This window comes from Pseudophryne corroboree, chromosome 3 (genome assembly GCF_028390025.1).
Source record: "Pseudophryne corroboree isolate aPseCor3 chromosome 3, aPseCor3.hap2, whole genome shotgun sequence".
Classification (NCBI taxonomy): domain Eukaryota; kingdom Metazoa; phylum Chordata; class Amphibia; order Anura; family Myobatrachidae; genus Pseudophryne; species Pseudophryne corroboree.
Window position 1 is genome coordinate 542,715,084 of NC_086446.1, and position 22,574 is coordinate 542,737,657.

The window sequence follows — 22,574 nt, forward strand, 5'->3', positions numbered from 1 at the left end:
GTTTATGTACATCCCATTGTCTGACTGAACGGCCCGATCTTGAACAAGATATGAGGCCTGCAGAAGGGCGTTGTATATAGCCCCGAGTTCTAGAATGTTGATTGGAAGGAAGACCTTGACCATCTTCCTTGAAACTGCACCCCATGGGTGACTGCTAACCAACCTCTGAGCCTTGCATCTGTGGTTAGCAGAATCCAAAACAGTCAGCCCTCGAATTGGCAACAGATGGATCCTCTGGTGCATGTAAATGTGTGATCCGGGCCATTTGACCAACAGATCGAGCTGGAAGGGTCTTGCATGAAACCTGCCGTACTGAAAAGCCTCGTAAGAGGCCACCATTTTCCCCAGAAGGAGAATGCATACATGTACAGATAGCCAGGTGTCCACTGCAGAAGGAAAATGGTGCTGGTGAGCTGCTGGATCTCCTCATCCCATCAATGGCACAGTGTTCCCGCTTTTTTTTTTTATACTGGCTAAGGTAATCTGGTGCTTAAAAAACAGTTTTAAGGCCTTTTTGCCAGTGTGGTTACAGTGTACTGAGACGCAGCTGTGTACTGTGTCTGAAGTCGCATTCCACCCCGGTTAGAAGCCGTGCATCACCGTACTCTCATGCCACCGTAATGGTCAGCGACCCGCTTACCGGGTTGCCATGGTGGTGCTTGCAAATAGTTCCCTCAGGAGCTCAGTGTTCTGTCAGCGGGGAATGGGGACCATTAAGCCCACTTCCCAAAGCAGGCAGGCTGGTGTTAACTAGCCATGCCTGAAAATAACATAAAATAAATGCAGACACTTCAGGAGCTTCCATAAGAGTGACTGGCTCCTTTGGGCACATTTTCTGAACAGAGTCTGGTTGGTGGGGCAAAGAGGGAGGAGCCAGCCCACACTATCAAATTCTTAAAATGCCCATGCCTCCTCGTGGACCAGTCTATACCCCATGGTACTAAATGGAACCCCAATATCCTCTAGGATAGAAGAGAAAAATGAACTGTTCATGGTGCAGAGGACAGTTTGAGAAAGAACCACTGCATTGGTCCAATATAAATCAGAACTATATATCAGCCATCATTGTGCACGCAACATCCCATCTGATGAGGTGCACATCAGATATACTACCACAAAGGTGTATATGGGATGTTCCACAATATCAGTCATACAGCCACGCTATATCAGTCCTATTGTCAGGTAGTATATACACATTTTTCTTGTGTACCCCACCTAACCATCCCATGTTTTAAGGCTATTCTTAACCTGTACAGTTAGGTTGCCTTAAGTACAGTTTGGGAAACCCATTGGAAAGTTTAACAGTCCATGGTCTCTTAAAATCAGACATCTCACTTCCCAAGCAAAAGCCACATGATTCAGTGCAGAGTGGAAAATGTAGCAGGTGAAGTGATGTCTGCTTCTTTAGTATAGGTCTTACTGCATAGGCAGGTCAATCATGTACAGTAGACGGCAAGTTCTCAGCAACAGTACCAGCAGCAGTACAGAGATCAGGAACCAATCAGGGATGCTCTGTACATGTGAAGCGATAGAACGCAGTAGTCCAAGCCAAGGCCACAGATCAAGTCAAGCCTTTCTGATACAGATCGTTAGTGTGCTTCTTTAAGACCATCTTTAATTAGTCATAAAGCTCCAGAGAGTCTGCTAAACATGGCAGTAAGCCATGACATCATGATTTAATGGAGAGGCCTTGTAACTAGTTTTAGAACGGTTTTTTAAATTATAAGCAATGTGCCAATACGATTCATTAAGACATTTCAGGATTGAACAAACATTATTATGAGCACACTCAATAACAATCCACAAAATAAATATATTGAACTAGGCTGTACACATGCTAATAAACATCAATTATGGTCAGCTTTAGCGCATGCTGCTCTGATAGCACTTGTACATTCTTTTACAATATCATAGTTCACTCACTGTTTGACTAGCAGCATACATTAGATTCTACTGATAGCTGGCCTAACAATTGTATTCAGTGTACACCATGTTATGATGAAGCAGCATCATGTTTTATTAGTCCCTACCTATTAGGCACAATGGTTGACATGTATAAGCCAGCTTCCGTGTATCTCCGCAACACCTTTACAAAGTTTAATTCTGATTTTTGTATAGAGCAAGCCTTCACAAATATTGGAACCTTTGGTGTTGAAGATGTTATCATTGAAGCATACAAATTAAATCAGTGCGCCTGGAAGCAGTTCTATAGATTTCCATCACTGACCAGTTCTAAATGTCACTTATTGGGGGCCATGTCCAGGATACTTAACACACAGCTGCATATACCACTGCTACAACAGCCAAATTCTCACAATCATGTAGTTGTAACATTGCAACTCTACCCATATTTTAGTTTAAGTGCTACAATAATTACAAGCGATTTACATACCACAGCCTGTTATTGAGTGGCCTTCTAATCAAAGACTAACAGTACCAGCCAAGACAGAAGAAAAAAAAAAAAAAAACATACAGGAATATATTAACATGCCAGTGAAATACTGAGCACCTCTTAGGAGGTGAAGTAAAGCAACCCAATACTAAGAATATGGCTGTAATAACTATACCAATCATCCACACAGATGAACACAACATGATTAGACATTCTTTTACATTAATCATCTTTTACAGCTACATTATTAAGTATATGGTTTACCACTTCAACCACAGATGTAGCCAATCATGCTGCACTGTGCAGTGACCATTTGCAGCCTGCAATTGCTCCATTAATTCCATCAGGAACTAAGAGCGATTGCCGACTGCCAATAGTAGCAACCCAGTATTCCATGCAGCAGGCAGTGTTGCAGCATGCCACATCGCAGCAAAAAGTATTATGGCTACACCTGTATAAACATACTAATGATGTGATATGCTGGGATAATAGTATAAGCCATATAATATGATCATAGGAACAGCAAAGGTATTCAATAAAATGAATCTTAACAGTGCTCCAATACTAGATTGAAATAGTTTTCGAACCTGCCCACTTCTTACTGCAAAATAGTTATGGGTGCTTGAAAGCAGCTTTACCGATCACCATTCTGCTCTGAAAAGCCAAAACTCTTAAGAGATGTATTGAGCATACTAAAAAAAGGAGTGGCGAAGTGGGAAAATGCCCTTACCAATCATTTATACAATGTACTTTATAGATGCCAGATAAAAGCTGATTGAGGTTGCCCATAGTAACCACTCTTTAGGGGACTTGAATATATTTTCCCATTACATCTCTTCTTACCACAGAGATAGCAGAGTGAAACTGAAGCCCATGAGGAAATAAAGCATTACTATTTTAAAACTCTTCAGAGTTACACAGTAAGGGAGGCTTCTTGAACCTTTTGAAGAGGACATGCAGAAGTTGCCCATAGCAACCAGCTTCTAGCCATCATTTGTCTAATAAATTCTTTAAAAAAAAAAAAAAAAAAGATGGAAGTAAAGTTGCTTCCATCTAACCACTAAATATGTACACTTAGAAGCTGATCAGTTACTACAGATTAAAAGACAAACTAAGCAATGCAGACACAATGGTATTTAATAGTTACAATACTTATTGTGCCTGCCTCTTGACAGATCAATATCATAAAAAGAGCATTTTACATTGGCATAGAGAGAACACCCCCCTTAGTTTCCAAAACAACTTCAAGAAGCACATGATGTGCAATGTCCAGCCAAGAATATAACAAACTTTTTTTTTTTTTATTAGAAGTTAAAGATCACCCTGCCCATGACACGCAGTAAAATTCCTCAGAAAATAAATTGGGGATAAACAAATAAAATAAAAAAGGCGTAAAACAAAATTCTGCAACTTTACATGAGTTTAAAACCTATTCGAAATAAAAGTGTAGAAAGGACTTTCGGAACCAAAACAGCACAGGAACACGAGTGGGAATTAGCTAGTATCCATCTGTGAAAAGGAAAGAAAGGAGGAGAATAAGACACCAGGGTAAGGCAGCACACTGAACAGCTGTTACAGTATCACTTGCTAGTACTATTGAACAGCTGCAGCAACACAAGACATTCCAAAGCCTAAATGACCAGGGACAAAACCTGTTCCAAGCCAGAGAGACAGGCATCAAGGCCATACCAGTTAGGAAACTAGACCACCACCGCCGCAAGTATAGCAACTGTACAAGGCATTCTGCTTTCATGTTTGTCACTTGTCTGTGGCAGCTTCATGACATTTTGACGTGCATAGTCTTTATATTTTTTGTCTAGTGGAGAATTTATTGCTGCTTTTGTACTACAACTTTGATACAACCCCTCCAGCCCACAATTTATGACCCATTCCTGGTAGAGACATTCAGTTAAAGGGATGCACTTTCATAGGGCTAATTACCAGTATGAACACTATTCAGAAATAAAATGTCAGAGAGCAATTTACAGTACAGTTATACTACCACAGATGCCAGTTTAAAGGCAAGTTAACCCTATACAGACAATTCGTAATGAGGAGAAGAGTGAGTTTTGTGATAGCATAGCAAGTGTATTGCTGGTGGCTATCCTATTGGGGTGGTATTCATGTGACAGACGTTCAGGAGACAGACGGTCACATGACCTCCTCCAGCATACCGACCCCCACTATCCCGATGGTCGGCATGCCGACCAACAGGGACTATTTCCACTCATGGGTGTCCACGACACCCAGAGTGGGAATAGAACCAGTGGTGACCGTAGGTCGCCACCGAGCCCGCAAGGGGCTTGCTGCACTCGACCCTCCCCGCCGGGATTCCGGCGTCTATATGCTGCAGAGATCCCGGCGTCTGTAAGCTGACCGGCGGTCAGCCATACTACACCCATCCTATTGTCCCAGATGCGGCAAGCACCTCCTCCAATGCCAGCACTTAAGGCTCTGGTGTCTCAGGCTGCCGAAGCAACGATAACACATGGGTCCCGATCCCATGTGTTACCACACAAATGTGGGTCAGCTTTCACCCGATGAAAACAGCCTATAATAGAACACCACAATAAGGACCTTCTGTCATTTATCGAGACATCCTGCCGTTTTCACCCGCCAAAACACCAGACAATTGGATACCCCCCTGAATGGTAAGTTTCATTCACAGCGAGGCAGTGTAGCTCCCAAGATAAAGCTGGGTACACAATAGAAGACAGTACGATATAATTCAGACACATTTGAATATATTGTAGTGACAGCATGTAGTTACAAGTATGTTGTAACAAAACAAGCTGTTCAGTGTGTACAGCGCGAGCTGTATTGTTACATCGCACTGCAGGCTGGGACACACATCAGTTTGTACCCAGCTTAAGTGCTCCGAGCTCTTAAACTGACAGCTTTGCATACAACACTTGCTGCAGTATGTTTACTGACATAAGTGCCAGGCGCACTGCCGTTATCCCACAACTAGCATCACAGCACTAGTTAAGATATCCACTTGTACCACTAGTGAGTAGCAATCTACCATATTCATCTGATTCAGGTAGACCATAGTTTTATTTCCTAAATATATTGTTATAGCTATGTTTACAGCTTGTGCATCAATGTACCCCTATTAAATTATGTATTAATCAATGGTAGGTTCATGCACATGTAACAGTTGGAGATAATTTTATGATGCGGTCCAGGCATTTGTGCACACCAAATGTGCGCACTGGAAGAGGGGGCATGGCCCAGTCATTTCTGTGGGTGTGCCTAGCTTGCCCCCTATCCTTCCCCTCACTGAATAGATGCCATGCGCACAGCATCTATTCACCCAGCGGTGATCAGCAACCACAACTTTTCCCACACGTGGACACTGCAGAAGGCACAGGGTAGGTAGTATAGCAGCGTGCAATTTACTCTTTAAAAATCATACAGGATAGGGCTAAAACAGCCTAGCTTGGACACTAATATGCTAATCAATTCCACCCAAGGAGGTTTCACCACAGGTTCCATTATCATACAATGCAAGCAGCGTAGCAATTCACTAGAACTCACACACCACTTCAAATTAAGACAAAAACCTCTGACATCCTTGTGTACTTACCCTAGCATTGTAGGCATCAAGCTGGGCATCTAGCTCTTCTGCCGATAACTGTTGCTTTGTATTTCTTGGAGCTCCCCGACCTCTTCCCCGATTTCCACCCCTAGCCCCTCGTCTGTTTCCTCCACCAGCACCAAAGCCTGCCTGACCACGCGGCCGTGTCATGCCACCTCTGGTTAAACTTGGGGGGGGGGGGGGAAAAAAAAAAAAAAAAAAAAAAAAAATTATATATATATATATATATATATATATATATATATATATATATATATATATATATATATATATATATATATATATATATGTTTTAAGCGAGATTAGGCCAATATGCTGATGAGTGACACCCAAAGGGTTGGTACTCACCTCTGCACAGGTCTCCTCTGTGCTTCTATCTGCGATGTGACCAACTGAATGTTCATAGGGCGACCTAAAAGACAGACTAACATTAATCCTTCATTCCCAGGGATAATGGACAGGAGAAGCCAAATCAAATAAACTTACCATCAAGTGGTACTCCATTATACTGCTTCATTGCTTTTAATGCATCAGCTTTCCTTTCAAAGTGCACATCAGCTGTACCTAAACTTCTTGCAGATCTGTCATAGTGTACTGCTGCCTTTTTAAGGGTACCAAATTCAGCAAAAAGCTCCTGAAACCAGAAGGTTCAGGCATGAATATTGAGCCAGTATGAAGTCTTCTGTAATAACCTGGTTATAAGTATAAACTCCCCACCCAACTCTGGTAAACATTAGCCACAACCCTCTGTAGAGCATGAAATTCATCATTATGGAGTCCATTACTTGCAGAAGCATGAGTGAGCACTCCCCTCATGTACAGACGTCATTCAGAAATTGTGAGCATAGCGGTAGTGGCAATATCAGAGTCGTGACATCACTAGTCATGTACTGTAAGCCCCAAATGGAAGCCTTAAACCCCATAATAGAGCCCCCTCCCCACCACACACAGCTGCGCAGTAACATGGCGCCTCAGGACGGGGCCTGCACTCACCTGGATATCGGCATCCGACACCCCAAAGTCCAGGTTAGACACCAGCAGCTTTCCTCCGGTCTCCACGCCCGCCCCGGGCCCGAAGCCGCTGTCAAACAGGTCATGCTGCCACTTATCCGGGAGCTGCTTCGGCTGAAAGACACAAGAGAGGCCGGTGAGGAGGACGGGCGGGGGCACACAGGCACCCACACAGCCCAGGCAGCATCCTCCCACCGGAGCCAGCGAGCGTATGGGGCTGCTCGAACCTTATCAGGCTGGGCACCCCCTCATCGGTCCGGTCCGTGCGAATCTCGCGGCTCCCGGGGCCCGCTCCAGTCTCCGGTACCACTGCTAGGCCGCAGGCCCTCCCTGTCGGCCCCCTGTCCCCGCCACTCCTACCCTGCTGTACGGCGTGGGCCGGTTCCTTCCGCCTCGGCTAAGAATTGTCCTTGTACGGGCCGGCCATCCAGCTCCCCGGCCGCCACCGCCGCCTGCTGCTCCTCCTCCACCTCCAATGCGCCCACTGGCAGCTCCACGGGATACGCCACCGCGAGCACCTCGGCCCCCTCTGCCTCGGCCGGCGGGCCTCTGAGTGCGGTTCATCTTGATGATATCGTCAAGGGACATGTCCATCTTGTCCCCCATGGCGGCGGTTGAGTGTCCGGTGCTAAGATATCACGTGTCCGGGCGCGGCTTCCGCTCTAACAATACAACTACAACAACGGAATAGGATGGAATGAGCCGCGTTTATATAGCCCCGCCCCGCAGCGCCCTCGTCACTTCCTGTTCGAGATATGACGTATGCTGTGGGTGGTATCAACAGCGCCGGTGACGTGCACAGTGCGATTGCATGCGCACACCCAGTGAGTGAGCGGCACAACACTGCAGTGAGTGATCCGACAGGGTAGATGCTAGAATCAAGTGGGCTAAGGGACCTTTTCCGTCAGGGGGAGGAGCAACGACACAAGGGGGAGGAGCAACGACACAAGAGGGAGGAGCTAGGCCAGCGGGATAGTTCCTCTACTATCCACGCCACCAACTTTTACCTTTAGTACGAGCCCGAAGCGTGGCGAGCGAAGCGTGGCGAGCGAAGCGTGGCGAGCGAAGCGTGGCGAGCGAAGCGAGCCCGCAAGGGTTCTTTTCGGGTACCCTGTTCGCCCGTAGCTCCTCCCCCTGGTGACGTGTCTCCTCCCCTAGATACGTCAGAAGGTCCCTTCTCCCACTCCGATATAGAATCAACCGATCAGACAGGCACGCACTCGCCTCTGGAGGAGACCTACAGCTTGCTCTCCGCTGTAACACGCATAGGCGTGCGCAGAACATTTTATTAGGGGGTGCACCGTCGCAGGGATGTGTTTAGCACCACCTACTGGGCGTGTCTAGCACCGCCTATTGGGCATGTCTAGCACCACCTACTGGCACTCAAAGCAATATAAATCACATACCACAAGGGGCGTGACCACTGCAAATGTGAGCGTGTCAACATGACACCCCACCTGTTTCTCATCACTCTGGGAGCATTCCTTTCCATTTCATATGCACCTTACTTACAGTATATGGTGGTTTCTTACAACGGGGAACCTCTGAAGAAATGTCCTCCCTGGGCAGACGGCATCTTCTATCATTAATCACTATTCATGTAGGAAATTACATGGTCCAAAAGATGTAGAAGAAGATGAAGATCATCATAATGTCACAGAGGTTCAACCAGACTCATGTCACCTCCTACCCCCTGCGTCTCTCAGCAACACCATCATCTCCCTGTGTCTCTCAGCCACATCATCATCTCCTCCCTGTGTCTCTCAGCCACACCATCATCTCCTCCCTGTGTCTCTCAGCCATACCCTCATCTCCTCCCTGTGTCTCTCAGGCACACCCTCACCTCCCCTACCTGCGTTGTCTTTCACCCCAACCATCATCCCCTCCCAGCTTTGTCTGTCATCCACATTCATCTCCCGCCTGCGTCTCCCTGTCACACATCTCTTCCAATTTGCCTCACTTGTGTCTCTCAGTCTTCCCTTCACTCTGTGCCTCTCAGCCTCCCACCCTGCACTCTGCCTATCAGCCTGCCCCCTGCACTCTGTGTCTATTAGCCTTCACCTCCCTTCATGCTGTGTCTAGTGCCCCTTACACATATGCCCCCAGTAATGCCAGACACATATATGCCCCCCAGTGGTGCCCCTTACTCAATGCCATCAGTGGTGCCATATACACATATGCCCCCAGTGGTGCCAGATAAACATATGCCCTCATAGTGCCAGATACACATATGCCCCCAGTGGTGCCAGATACATATATGCCAGATACATAAATGCCCCCAGCAGTGCCAGATACACATATGCCCCCAGTGGTACCAGATAAACATATACCCTCATAGTGCCAGATACACATATGCCCCCAGCGGTGCCAGATACATAAATGCCCCCAGCGGTGCCAGATACACATATGCCCCCAGCGGTGCCAGATACATAAATGGCCCCAGCGGTGCCAGATACACATATGCCCCCAGCGGTGACAGATACACATATGCCCCCAGCAGTGCCAGATATATATATGCCCCCAGCAGTGCCAGATACACAAATGCCCCCAGCGGTGCCAGATACATATGCCCCCAGTGCTGCAAAATACATATATGCCCCCAAGCTGCCAGATACATAAATCCCCCCAGTGGTGCCAGATAATATGCCCCTAGTGCTGCCAGATACATATGCCCCCAGTGCTGCCAGATACATATATGCCCCCATGCTGCCAGATACATAAATGTCCCCAAGCTGCCAGTTACATAAATGTCCCCAAGCTGCTAGATACATAAATGCCCCCAGCGGGGACCAAATAATATGCCCCCAGTGCTGCCAGATACATAAATGCCACCAAGCTGCCAGATACATAAATGCCCCCTGCGGTGCTCACCCTCCTCTGCTGACGCCAGTTCCCGTCTCTGATGCTGAGGGGAGGAGAACGCACCATGCGTCTCTCCTGTGCCTCACCTCACTTACTGTGTCCCTGGCTGTCAGCCAATCAAAGCTCACGGGCCGGCAGCCAATCAAGAGCCGGTCCGCGAGCTCTGATTGGCTGACAGCAGAGAGACATTTTAAATGACAGCCGGAGACGGGGACTCAGTGAGGGGCAGGAGAGACGCGCGCTGCGCTCTCCTCCCTTCAGCGTCAGAAACAGGAATTGCCAGCGGCAGCAGCAGCAGAAGGCGGCGTGTGTGCGGGGGTGCAATACATTAGGGGGTGCCTGTGCGCACCAGGCGCCCCCCGTGCGCACGCCTATGGTAACACGTTGCATACTTTATAACTATTTATACATATGCAGTGTAGTATATATCTGTATTGATTGTTTTTTATTTACATATGTACAAAGCTTACATAGGGAGTAAAGTCACACCCATATGAGATTCACAGCAACTTATCTCAAAAGGCTAAAGCGCCTTCCTAAATGTAACACTGAGAGAGCAGGGATCAAGTATTGGCAAAAAAGGTTCTTGCCTATACTCGTTTCTGATTATTTGTTGTGACTGTGAGTGTCGCCAATCCCTCTCTCTCTCTCAAATGCAGGCTTGAACTCAGCCAGCCTTAGAACATGTGGGACACATAGCCTAACCCTCATTCTGCAGCCTAAACCTAACCAGTGTGTGTGCGTAGACCAGATGGACGCGGTCGCTGAATACGCGGCTGCGTCCATCTCTGAATCAGCCCCATATTGTGCAGTTATTTTATAGAGAATATTTGGCCATTCACATCACTCTTTGCCCTAGCCTAGTGGAATTTACAATTTATTTTCCCTATCGCACGCTCACACATTCACGCTAGGATTAATTCTGTTTGGAGTCATTTAACCTACCAGTATATTTTTGGGGATTATGGGAGGATACCGGAGTACCCAGAGGAAACCCACGCAAGCAAACTCCACCAGGTGTGTGGATAGTGGGAATTGAACCCATAACCTCAGGGTTGAAGCTAGATCCAAGTGGGCTAAGGGACCTTTTCCGTCAGGGGGAGGAGTCACGACACAAGGGGGAGGAGCTAGGCCAGCGGGATAGTTCCTCTACTATCCACGCCACCAACGATTACCTTTAGTAATTCCGAAGCGTGGCGAGTCCGAAGCGTGGCGAGCGAAGCGAGCCCGCGAGGGTACTTTTCGGGTACCCTGTTAGGCCATAGCTCTTCCCCCTGGTGACGTGTCTCCTCCCCTAGGTACGTCAGAAGGTCCCTTCTCCCACTCCGATATAGAATCAACCATAACCTCAGTGCTGTGAGGCAGTAATGCTAACCATTACATAGTAATGGTTAATTAATTAATTAATTAAATGCCAGCATGATTAGGTCTTTATTATGCTTTTGAAGACTTCTGAAGTGGGGCCTCTCAGACTGTGTGAGGCAGCAAGTTCCAGAGATTCAGAGCCATAACACCAATACTGTGTTTTTGCAGAAGAGGGTGCATTGCAGTAGTCCAGGCGTGAGGGGTATGAGTGTAGGGGGATCTTCTAGGGGAATGAAATGCTTAATAATAATAAAAATAATAATTGTATTGCTCTGTCTCAAAATAGGGCTCAAGGCGCTTAACAGATATTGTGAACGGGTGTGGATAATAGAGTTGACAGTAACTAGGTCGACCACTATTGGTCGACAGTGGTTAGGTCGACACCTGAAATAGGTTGACATGGACATTAAGTCGACATGGACATGGTCGACATGGTTTTTTTCTGTTTTTCTGTTATGTCCTATAGCAGAGGCGGCCAAAACGTTGATCGCAATCTACCAGGGACGTGCGGTGAGCTAAATAGCTCAGGAGGCCCTTACTAGCACCAGAGCCAGATTTACATGCAATATATGAGCCAAAGCGTACATCTGGGCATTATGCACAGGTGCAGCAGTATAAACTCCTGGAAATTTGGTGAGTTTTGATCAGAGATGTGTGGAAAAGTTAGCCAGGTGAGGCATAGACTTTTTACTCCAGAGTTTTGGCTATAAAAATTATTAGAATAATGCAAAGAAGATATTTCAAACATGTTTTTTGTATTTTTCATATACTTTACGCAGTCAAAACTCTGGCACAAAAGTTAGTATGACACGAAAAGCTCTGCCTTACCTGCCTCACCCCACCGCACATCACTGCAATCTACCGGTAGATTGCGGAGCTCTCGCCGGTAGATGGCGATCCAAGTGTGACTTGCCACCTCTGCCACCTGAGTCCGGAGCGTTCTCAATGATGCATTGCGCGGGTGATTCGATGTGAGGAGCCTGTGCGCCTGCTGGATCTGGTTTGATCCAGTCAGCGCCGGTGGCAGCAGGACAGCAGCAGCGGCGGGAAGCAGGAGCAGGCACGGGAGCAGGATCCAGCGGGGATCCAGCCAGCTAAAGTAAGTATATCTGGCACTGTGGGGGCATATGTGGCACTGTGAGCACATGTCACTGTGGGGGCATATATGGCACTGTGGGCACATAGCACTGTGGGGGCATATCTGGCACTATGGTCACATGGCAATGTGGGCATATGTGGCACTGTAGAGACATGTGGCACTGTGGGGGCATATCTGGCTCAATCTGTTGGACAAATGGTCCAGATTGCATCTTCATATGCCCCAGAGGATCCGTCTGTCGCCAAAAGCCAGGATTTCCCTTCTGTGGTGGCTACAGACTTCTCATCTCGTCGAGGGTCGGAGGTTCGGAATTCAGAACTGGATTCTGTTAACCACTGATGCAAGCCTCAGAGGTTGGGGAGCGGTCACCCAGGGGGTGCGGTTTCAAGGAAGATTGTCAAGTCAGGAAGTCATCCTTCCAATCATCATTCTGGAACTCAGGGCAATCTACAACGCCCTTCTGCAGTCTTCATCTCTACTTCGGAATCAGGCCATTCAGGTCCAGTCGGACAATGTAACGACAGTAACATACATAAGATGACAGGGTGGAACGAAAAGCAGGGCAGCAATGTCAGAGGTGTCAAGAATTCTCCTCTGGTCAGAAAAAAACACTGTGGTGTTGTGAGCGGTCTTCATTCCGGGAGTAGACAACTGGGAAGCAGACTTCCTCAGCAGACACAACCTGCACCTGGGGGAGTGGGGTCTTCACCTGAAAGTGTTCAGGTGCTTGACACGTCGATGGGGATATCCACAAATTGACATGATGGCCTTTCGCCTCAACAAGAAGCTCAAGCGGTATTGTTCCAGGTCGAGAGACCCACAGGCAGTGGCGGTAGATGCTCTGACGACTCCATGGGTCTATCAGATGGTGCACGTGTTTCCTCCACTTCCTCTGATCCCAAGAATTCTAAAAAGAATAAAAAGGGAAAAGGTTCAAGCAATACTCATTGCTCCGGACTGGCCAAGAAGGGCCTGGTACGCGGACCTTCTGGAGATGCTCCTCGAAGATCCGTGGCCTCTACCTCTTCGCGAGGATCTTCTGCAACAAGGCCCGTTTGTCTATCAAGACTTACCGCGGCTACGTTTGACAGCATGGAAGTTGAACGGCTGATTCTAGCCAGAAGAGGGATCCCTAACAAAGTTATCCCGACTATGATCCAAGCCAGGAAGGGGGTAACGTTTAAACATTGCCACCGTATTTGGAAGAAATACTTCTCTTGGTGTGAGAGCAGAAATTATTCTGCAGTGGAATTTCATCTGGGATGTTTCCTGCTTTTTCTGCAGGCAGGTGTGGATGTGGGCCTACGTCTGGGCTTCATAAAAGTCCAGATTTCGGCCTTGTCCATTTTCTTTCAAAAACAATTGGCTTCTCTCCCTGAGGTCCAGACGTTCTTGAAAGGGGTTCTGCACATCCAGCCTCCCTTTGTACCTCCCACTGCACCTTGGGATCTCAATTTGGTACTGCAGTTCCTCCAATCGGGCTGGTTTGAACCGTTACAGGAGGTAGACGTAAAATATCTTACGTGGAAGACCGTCACACTGTTGGCCTTGGCTTCAGCAAGACGTGTGTCGGAGCTGGGGGCTTTGTCTCACAAAAGCCTCTATTTAATTTTTCATGAGGACAGAGCTGAACTCAGAACTCATCAGCAATTTCTGCCTAAAGTGGTGTCTGCGTTTCATATCAACCAACCTATTGTGGTTCCGGTTGTCACCGACACCTCTGCTACTTCAAAGTCTTTGGATGTTGTGAGGGCTTTGAAGGTATATGTGAAGAGAACAGCTCGTCACAGGAAATCCGACTCGCTGTTCGTTCTCTATTATCCCAGTAAAATTGGGTGTCCTGCTTCAAAGCAGACAATTGCACGCTGGATCAGGCTCACTATCCAGCATGCTTATTCCACGGGAGGTTTTCCGGTTCCAAAATCTGTACAGGCCCACTCTACTAGGTCGGTGGGTTCTTCCTGGGCGGCTGCCCGGGGTGTCTCAGCTTTACAGCTCTGCCGAGCAGCTACTTGGTCAGGTTCGAACATGTTTGCTAAGTTCTACAAGTTCGATACTTTGGCCTCTGAGGACCTTCAGTTGGTCAGTCAGTGCTACAGGAAACTCAGCGCTCTCCCACCCGGTTTGGTAGTTTTGGTATATCCCCATGGTACAAAATGGAACCCCAGTATCTTCTAGGACGTAAGAGAAAATAGAATTTTAATTATCTACCGGTATATCCTTTTCTTGTAGTCCGTAGAGGATACTGGGCGCCCGCCCGGTGCGTCGTTCTTCCGGCACTGTTACTTGGGTAAGTATTGTTGGTTCAGCTGTTGTTGTTCCTGTTTAATGTTGGGTTAGCATAGCTTTCCTCTGGTTTGTGTGTGCTGGTTCGTAATCTCACCACTATCCTTTATAGCCTTCTCTCAAAATATGTCCGTCTCCTCGGGCACAGTTTCCTAGACTGAGTCTGGTAGGAGGGGCATAGAGGGAGGAGCCATCCCACACTGTGAAATTTTTAAAGTTCCCATGGCTCCTAGTGGACCTGTCTGTACCCCATGGTACTAAATGGAACCCCAGTATCCTCTATGGACTGCGAGAAAAGGATTTACCTGTGTTGTGTTCTTTGTAAAGTGACCGGGAACCCTAATTAGTGTACCATGTCCCCTCGTATGGCTTGCTTCGCTCGCCATGCTTCGGGAAAGGTGCCTCGCTGCGCTCAGCACAGGTTACTGTTCCCAGTTGTAGTCCACATGGATAGTAAAGTATGAAAAAGTAAAAAAAAGGGTGAAAACTCATGTCGACCTTGTCCATGTCGACCTGTAGACCATGTCGACCTAATGCATGTCGACCTAAAGACCGGGTACAGGTGTGAACTTTGGGCCTAATTCATATTTGTAAACAAATGCAATTGCAATATTCTAGGCTACAGAGCTGCTAATGTTAACAAGTGAAGCTGCCGCCCAGGAATGAAAAGAGATACCCACCTAGCCATCACAAACTCATTCGCAATTGTGTACATATTTGCAGCCTACACACAAAAACGAGGAACACAGAGGCTAAGGGTTGCAGACTGAACACAGCAGTAGCGATGCTGGCGCCATGTTTCTCTGTGTACATGAATGATAGCAGCTGACTACAGAAACACGCCCCAAAAACAACCATGACATGCTTGCGTCTTTGCTGCAACTCCCCAATAACTCCCAGTTAACACCTCCAAACTTTCACATCCTGTCAATCATTTTTCCATAAACTTCTCATTGCAAGCTAGATCGCAGTATGGATGGCCAATGGTGGGTTATCCATCGATGGTACCATTGATGGCAACCATCAATGGTATAAAGCTATCTGCTAGGGATACATCGATGGTTTCACCCATCAATGGTTATCCCTGCTATGAAGTGGATTGTGGGCCAATCAGTGATGGGGGGCGCGGCTTCTGGAGTGTTAGGGGGCGGAATTATGCTCCGTGTCCATACACATTGTAAAGGGGGGAAAAACTATTTGTTTGGCCTTTACCATCGATGGCAGGAAACCATGTGATTCTCCACCTTTGATGGCTAAAGTATTCAATATCGGCCATAAACCATAGATGTATTTTATTAATTGATAGTCGATGGTCATTCCTTGTTCGCAGGGGCACCTTGGTGCATGCGCATTGCGACCACAACACATGCGCAGTCTGCTGATAATTGCTCCATTTTGTGATAATCGGCCATTGCGTACAAAAATGAAGTAGGCCTATAATGCAGTACAAAAACTATACACATAATAAAGATATAGCTTTGCATGAAATACAGGTGCCAAAAAGATAATACAAAGGGTGTCGCCACCATTTTGTGTCACCAGTTGCAAGAATAGATCATCCTACCCATGAAAAATCCAGGTGCGGCAGCCATTTTAGGCACACTACATAGGATTTGACTGGGCAGAATAGTAATTGCCTGGAACCGATAACACACAATAGTAGAGAGATAAAAAAAATACTATGGTAGGATCCTTACAAGTTCATTAGAACCATGCACTGGTCATTCTACACACAGCATCAGGCGTCACAACCATGGGGGTAATTCTGAGTTGATCGCAGCAGCAAGTTTGTTAGCAATTGGGCAAATCCATGTGCACCGCAGGGGGGGCAGATTACATGTGCAGAGAGAGTAAGATTTGGGTGGGTTATATTGTTTCTGTGCAGGGTAAATACTGGATGCTTTATTTTTATACTGCAATTCAGATTTCAGTTTGAACACACCCCACCCAAATCTACCTCTCTCTGCTCATGTTATATCTGCCCCACCTGCAGTGCAACATGGTTTTGCCCAATTGCTAACAAACTTGCTGCTGCAATCAACTCAGAATTACCCCCATGTTGGGTGCACTACATTGGTTGCATTGGCCCTCATTCCGAGTTGATCGCTTGCTGCCGTTTTTCGCAGCATAGCGACCAGGCTAAAATCCGGCTGTTCTGCGCATGCGTATGGGCCGCAGGGCGCTCGTGCCAAGTAATTTCACACAAAACTAAGCAATTTTACACAGGGGCGAGCAACGCTTTTCAGTCACTCTGCTGATCGGTGAGTGATTGACAGGAAGTGGGTGTTTCTGGGTGGTAATTGAGCGTTTTCCGGGAGTGTGCTAAAAAACGCAGGCGTGTCAGGCTAAAACGCAGGAGTGGCTGGGGAAACGGGGGAGTGGCTGGCCGAACGCAGGGCGTGTTTGTGACGTCAAAGCAGGAACTAAACGGACTGAGGTGATCGCAATCTAGGAGTAGGTCTGGAGCTACTCATAAACTGAAGGAAAAGATTTTCGAGTAGTTCTGCTAATCTTTTGTTTGCACTTCTGCTAAGCTAAGATACACTCCCAGAGGGCGGCGGCTTAGCGTTTGCACTGCTGCTAAAAGCAGCTAGCGAGCGATCAACTCGGAATGAGGGCCAATGTGCGAATAAAATATGAATGAAAGATAAGGATAAAATAAATCAAAATTACAGAATTAAACAGTAGATGGCAGTATCAGCAAAGGACAGGCCAAAAATAACACACAATTAAACGGGTCTGGGACTGAGGGTCGACAGCACAAAGGTCGACACACCTTAGGTCGACGTCAATTGGTCGACACACCTTAGGTCGACATGGAAAAAGGTCGACATGAGTTTTTTATGTTTTTTTTGTGTCGTTTTCTTCGTAGAGTGACCGGGAACCCCAATTAGTGCACCGCGTCCCCTCGCATGGCTCGCTTCGCTCGCCATGCTTCGGGCATGGTGCCTTCGCTCCGCTACCGCTTCGCTCGGCACACTTTACCGTTCCAATCGTAGTCCACGTGGATCGTTAAGTATGAAAAGGTTCAAAAAAAGAAAAAAATCGTGAAAAACTCATGTCGACCTTTTTCCATGTCGACCTTGTTCCTGTCGACCTTTTGTCCATGTTGACCTTTTGTCCATGTCGACCTAATGTGTGTCGACAAATTGGCGTCGACCTAAGGTGTGTCGACCTTTGTGCTGTCGACCTGGAGTCCGGATACCCAATTAAACATAGTCTAGAATGAAACAGTTGAGTACAACAGTAATAATAAAATAGCCCCTGTAGGGCCATGCAATGTTGCTGTGACCCCAAGGAAGAGACTGTCAGTCTGTTGGTAAGGAGCTTAGGAGCCTCTGTAGCCCTGTCATTCTTCTAGATGCAACCATTGTTGCAAACACTCGATTCTAGTCATGTTACTCAGATGAAAGAATGAACAATTCATCATGACAGACACTTGATATTTAATTGTCAGTCTATGATCAAGGACAACACCACAATTCCGCACATGGGGGGTGATCCATGTCTGGTCGCAGTACTGTGAAAAACGCAATGTACCAATGTTCAGAACATTGCGCATGTGCCAGACCCGTACTGTGCATGTGTAGTGTGGGTCCTGCGTCATCAGTTGACTGACAATCTGCAGCCGTTTGCGGGCCGGGAGGGGGGCAGCGATTGCCTCCGTTTCCCAAAATGGAGGCGTGTCACCTCCATTTTGTGAGAGCGTCAAGGCCAGGGTCTCTGTCTTCTGACTGATTTCCTGCCCTCAGCAACGGAGCTGCGGTGGCATTTTGCATAACCTCATTGGTTACTCAGCCGGCCGATGGTGTTGCAGGTGATCTGATACTGTGTTCCCAGACAAAGTATAGGATCACACGGGTGTACTATGATATACCGGTGCTCGGGATCCCGGCGCCCATCATACTGGCGCCGGGATCCCGACCGCTGGAAAATACCAGTAGCAGTGCGAGCGCAAAAGAGCCACTTGCTACGTGCGCCATGCTATTTATTCTCCCTCCAGCCTTGTCGTGGACACCCCAAGAGGTAGAATAGTTGTCGGGATCCCTGCGCTGGTATGCACAGCGCCGGGATCCCGACAGCCGGGATATCGATTGCCTCCCGGATCACACATGTTTGCAGGAGACGTTTACTTATACCAAACGCCCCCTTCTGCATTACCATATGTAATCAGCGTTGGACTGGCTGACTGTGGAACCACTTCCGGTCCATTTATGCTGGGTCAATGTTTAGAAGCACCCTGCCCTTAGCACCCGCTACCTGAATCACAGATGATTGCAGGTGCGAGTGTAGAGATTGCAGGTGCCTCTAAACATTGTCCCAGCATAAATGCATACCTCCAAACTTTTGTTCAGTGTAAGGAGGAACATCTGCGCGCGCAAATCGCATGGCCACCCGAAAAGGGACATGGTCTATGGAAAGGGGCGTGGCTTTGGGGGAGGACCCACGATCACAAGCCACACCCCATTTTCATCACCGAGGTGGCATGCCCAGCGCTCTGTGAGCTGCTGGCAGTGCCGTTTCTAGCGGCGGGCGAGCCGTGCAACCGCACGGGGCGCCCGCCGCGGCACTTTGTGACTCCTTATCTCCTCTCCCCGAGCGCTCCTGCTCGGGGGGCGGAGTTTCGCGGAATGACGCGTTTGCATCGTGACGTCACGACGCAAACGCGTCATTCCGCGAAACTCCGCCCCCCGAGCAGGAGCGCTCGGGGAGAGGAGATAAGGAGATACGCATGGAAGGAGGAGGCGGCCGGCGCGAGGGATGTGAGGCGGCGGGACCGAAGAGCGGGAAGATGTAAGTATCCTCTCTCTCTTTCTCCCTCTTCCTTCCCCCCCACTTGAAACCTGCCTGCCGCACTGTGTAAAATGGGGACACCTGCCTATGGGGATACCTGCCTGCCGCACTGTATAAAATGGGGACACCTGCATATAGGGTTGCCTGCTGCACTGTATAAAATGGGGACACCTGCATATGGGGTTGCCTACCGCACTGTATAAAATGGGGACACCTGCATATGGGGTTGCCTGCTGCACTGTATAAAATGGGGACACCTGCCTATGGGGTTGCCTGCCGCACTGTATAAAATGGGGACACCTGCATATGGGGTTGCCTGCTGCACTGTAAAAATGGGGACACCTGCATATGGGGTTGCCTGCCGCACTGTATAAAATGGGGACACCTGCCTATGGGGATGCCTGCCGCACTGTATAAAATGGGGACACCTGCATATGGGGTTGCCTGCCGCACTGTATAAAATGGGGACACCTGCCTATGGGGATGCCTGCCGCACTGTATAAAATGGGGACACCTGCCTATGGGGTTGCCTGCCGCACTGTATAAAATGGGGACACCTGTCTATGGGGTTGCCTGCCGCACTGTATAAAATGGGGACACCTGCATATGGGGTTGCCTGCCGCACTGTATAAAATGGGGACACCTGCCTATGGGGTTGCCTGCCGCACTGTGTAAAATGGGGACACCTGCCTGCCGCACTGTGTAAAATGGGGACACCTGCCTGCCGGACTGTGTAAAATGGGGACACCTGCCTGCTGGACTGTGTAAAATGGGGACACCTGCCTGCCGCACTGTGTAAAATGGGGATACCTGCCTGCCGCACTGTGTAAAATGGGGGCACCTGCCTGCGTACTGTGTAAAATGGTGATATCTGCCTGCCGCACTGTGTAAAATGGGGATACCTGCCTACCGTACTGTGTAAAATGGGGATACCTGCCTACCGTACTGTGTAAAATGGGGATACCTGCCTACCGCACTTTGTAAAATGGGGACACCTGCCTGCCGCACTGTGTAATATGGGGACACTTGCCTGCTGTAATGTGTAAAAAGGGGACTTTTCTTATTTTTATTTTTTTTCCCCTGTGGTGGGTGTGATGATATCAGACGAGGCTGCGCCCACTGCTGCTTCCAAGTAAGCAGCAGCGATGCTCTGTCTGGCCACATCTGAACCCTTCTAAGAATGGAGTTTGGCAACTCATAACCAAAGAGGTTAAGCCAAGGTGGTTGGAGCAGCTGTAGCCGTGTCATTTGACGGCATACTTGCCTACCTGCTCCACTCCATGAGGGAGAAAATGCTCTGTTCCAGGACTTTCCTGGTAATCAGGGGCGGATCCAGAAGAAAATGAAAGGGGGGGCACCATGATAGGGGAACGGTAATAGTTAAATTTACATACACCTAAGGCACGCGTGCTCCCAGATAAAGAGTGTAGTATCACAGGGAGCGTGGCCTCACAGAATACACCATCAGGTAATGATTGGCTGTAGGAGCGCATCCCTGCTGGTTTAATCCCAGTGTTTCACCCTGATGAAAAGGCTGATTGGGCCTTGAAATGTTGGTCACCTGTTCCATTAGCTATGGGAGCCTGGAAGGCACCGCAGCACAATATAATTATTATAGCTTTTAGTTGGTGGTGGCAGGTGCAGCTGCAGCATACCTTGTTTTGGGCACTGCAATGAGACTCAGACTGCAGGACACAAACTGACCATCTTTGATTAGCAGAAGCAGCCAGCTGGATCTCCAACAAGCAGCATTAAACCTCATATAGTTTGAGGATTGTCCGTAACATAAACCATAACATCTTAACACTTAATTATAATAAATAAAGACACGGAGACTTGAATTTGGCAGAAATTGTTAGCTATTTATTTAAGTGAACCATTAACTGTGAATAATTAAACTAAAGTATGGTGGCCAGAAAGAACGGCTAAACAACCCTATCCCATAGATAACTATCTTATAAAAAAGAACTGACGTAAACCTTCCAACAAACAAATAGGTATCCGCTCAACCTCCATCCTGACTACCCACCCGTGAAGGTGATGAGGCTGCCACCCGAGAAGGCGGTCCAGCAGATGTAAAACCAGTCAGCGAAGGAGAGCGCACCTAAAAATCAACAACCAAACGACCTCCAATCCACTCTTTAATACAACAAATGTTAACTTGCCGCTCTTTCCCGCCACAACCAAACCGTGACAACCCACAGCACGAAAATAGCCAACGCAACAACATAAAGCAAACATCACCAGTAGGGAGGGAGGGTGGGACGACAAAAGCAGAAGAGGCTGACCCAGCCCCTTTCTCAGGCTTAAGAACCCATTCCACCTACCCCCAACATTCATTCCTATTGGCTAACCATAAAACTCCCATAATGCCTTACTGTCCTGCCCCCAGACTAGCTGAGGTTTAACCCACTCCTCTCCTATTCTGTCAATTCGTTCTCCTAAACCTCATATAGTCTGAGGATTGTCCGTAACATAAACCATAACATCTTAACACTTAATTATAATAAATAAAGACACGGAGACTTGAATTTGGCAGAAATTGTTAGCTATTTATTTAAGTGAACCATTAACTGTGAATAATTAAACTAAAGTATGGTGGCCAGAAAGAACGGCTAAACAACCCTATCCCATAGATAACTATCTTATAAAAAAGAACTGACGTAAACCTTCCAACAAACAAATAGGTATCCGCTCAACCTCCATCCTGACTACCCACCCGTGAAGGTGATGAGGCTGCCACCCGAGAAGGCGGTCCAGCAGATGTAAAACCAGTCAGCGAAGGAGAGCGCACCTAAAAATCAACAACCAAACGACCTCCAATCCACTCTTTAATACAACAAATGTTAACTTGCCGTTCTTTCCCGCCAACAGCGAAGTTCTGTTCCACAGAAACTACGCACCGCCACCATACCCCTAACCTACCGAACCGACCACCGAAAACAGATCCTCCAAAAATATAGATAGTCCCTGTCCTGTCAAGTGCACCCCATCAGGTCTAAACAAGTAGAAGTACCGAAACTTGATCCGCTGATGCCAAACCACAGCACCGCCATGGGCCACCACAAACTTAGCCACTGCGGCATTCACCTTCCGGCGAGCCACATCGATCGCCCGACAATCCACCACTCCACGCCAACACAACCGCGGCACTATACAAGACC

General features: G+C 47.8%; 1 protein-coding gene across 1 annotated transcript; it reads right to left on the reverse strand.

Annotated features, from left to right (window-relative positions):
• Positions 1 to 3,672: 3,672 nt before the first annotated feature.
• On the reverse strand, positions 3,673 to 7,741 carry ALYREF (Aly/REF export factor). The gene is made up of 6 exons (XM_063961213.1): positions 7,365 to 7,741; positions 6,987 to 7,118; positions 6,480 to 6,627; positions 6,342 to 6,405; positions 5,982 to 6,159; positions 3,673 to 3,901 (listed from the first exon to the last, which is right to left on the reverse strand). The coding sequence occupies exons 1-6, from the start codon at positions 7,608 to 7,610 to the stop codon at positions 3,887 to 3,889; spliced, it is 783 nt and encodes a 260-aa protein (XP_063817283.1). The 5' UTR covers positions 7,611 to 7,741; the 3' UTR covers positions 3,673 to 3,886.
• Between the last annotated feature and the right edge of the window lie 14,833 nt (positions 7,742 to 22,574).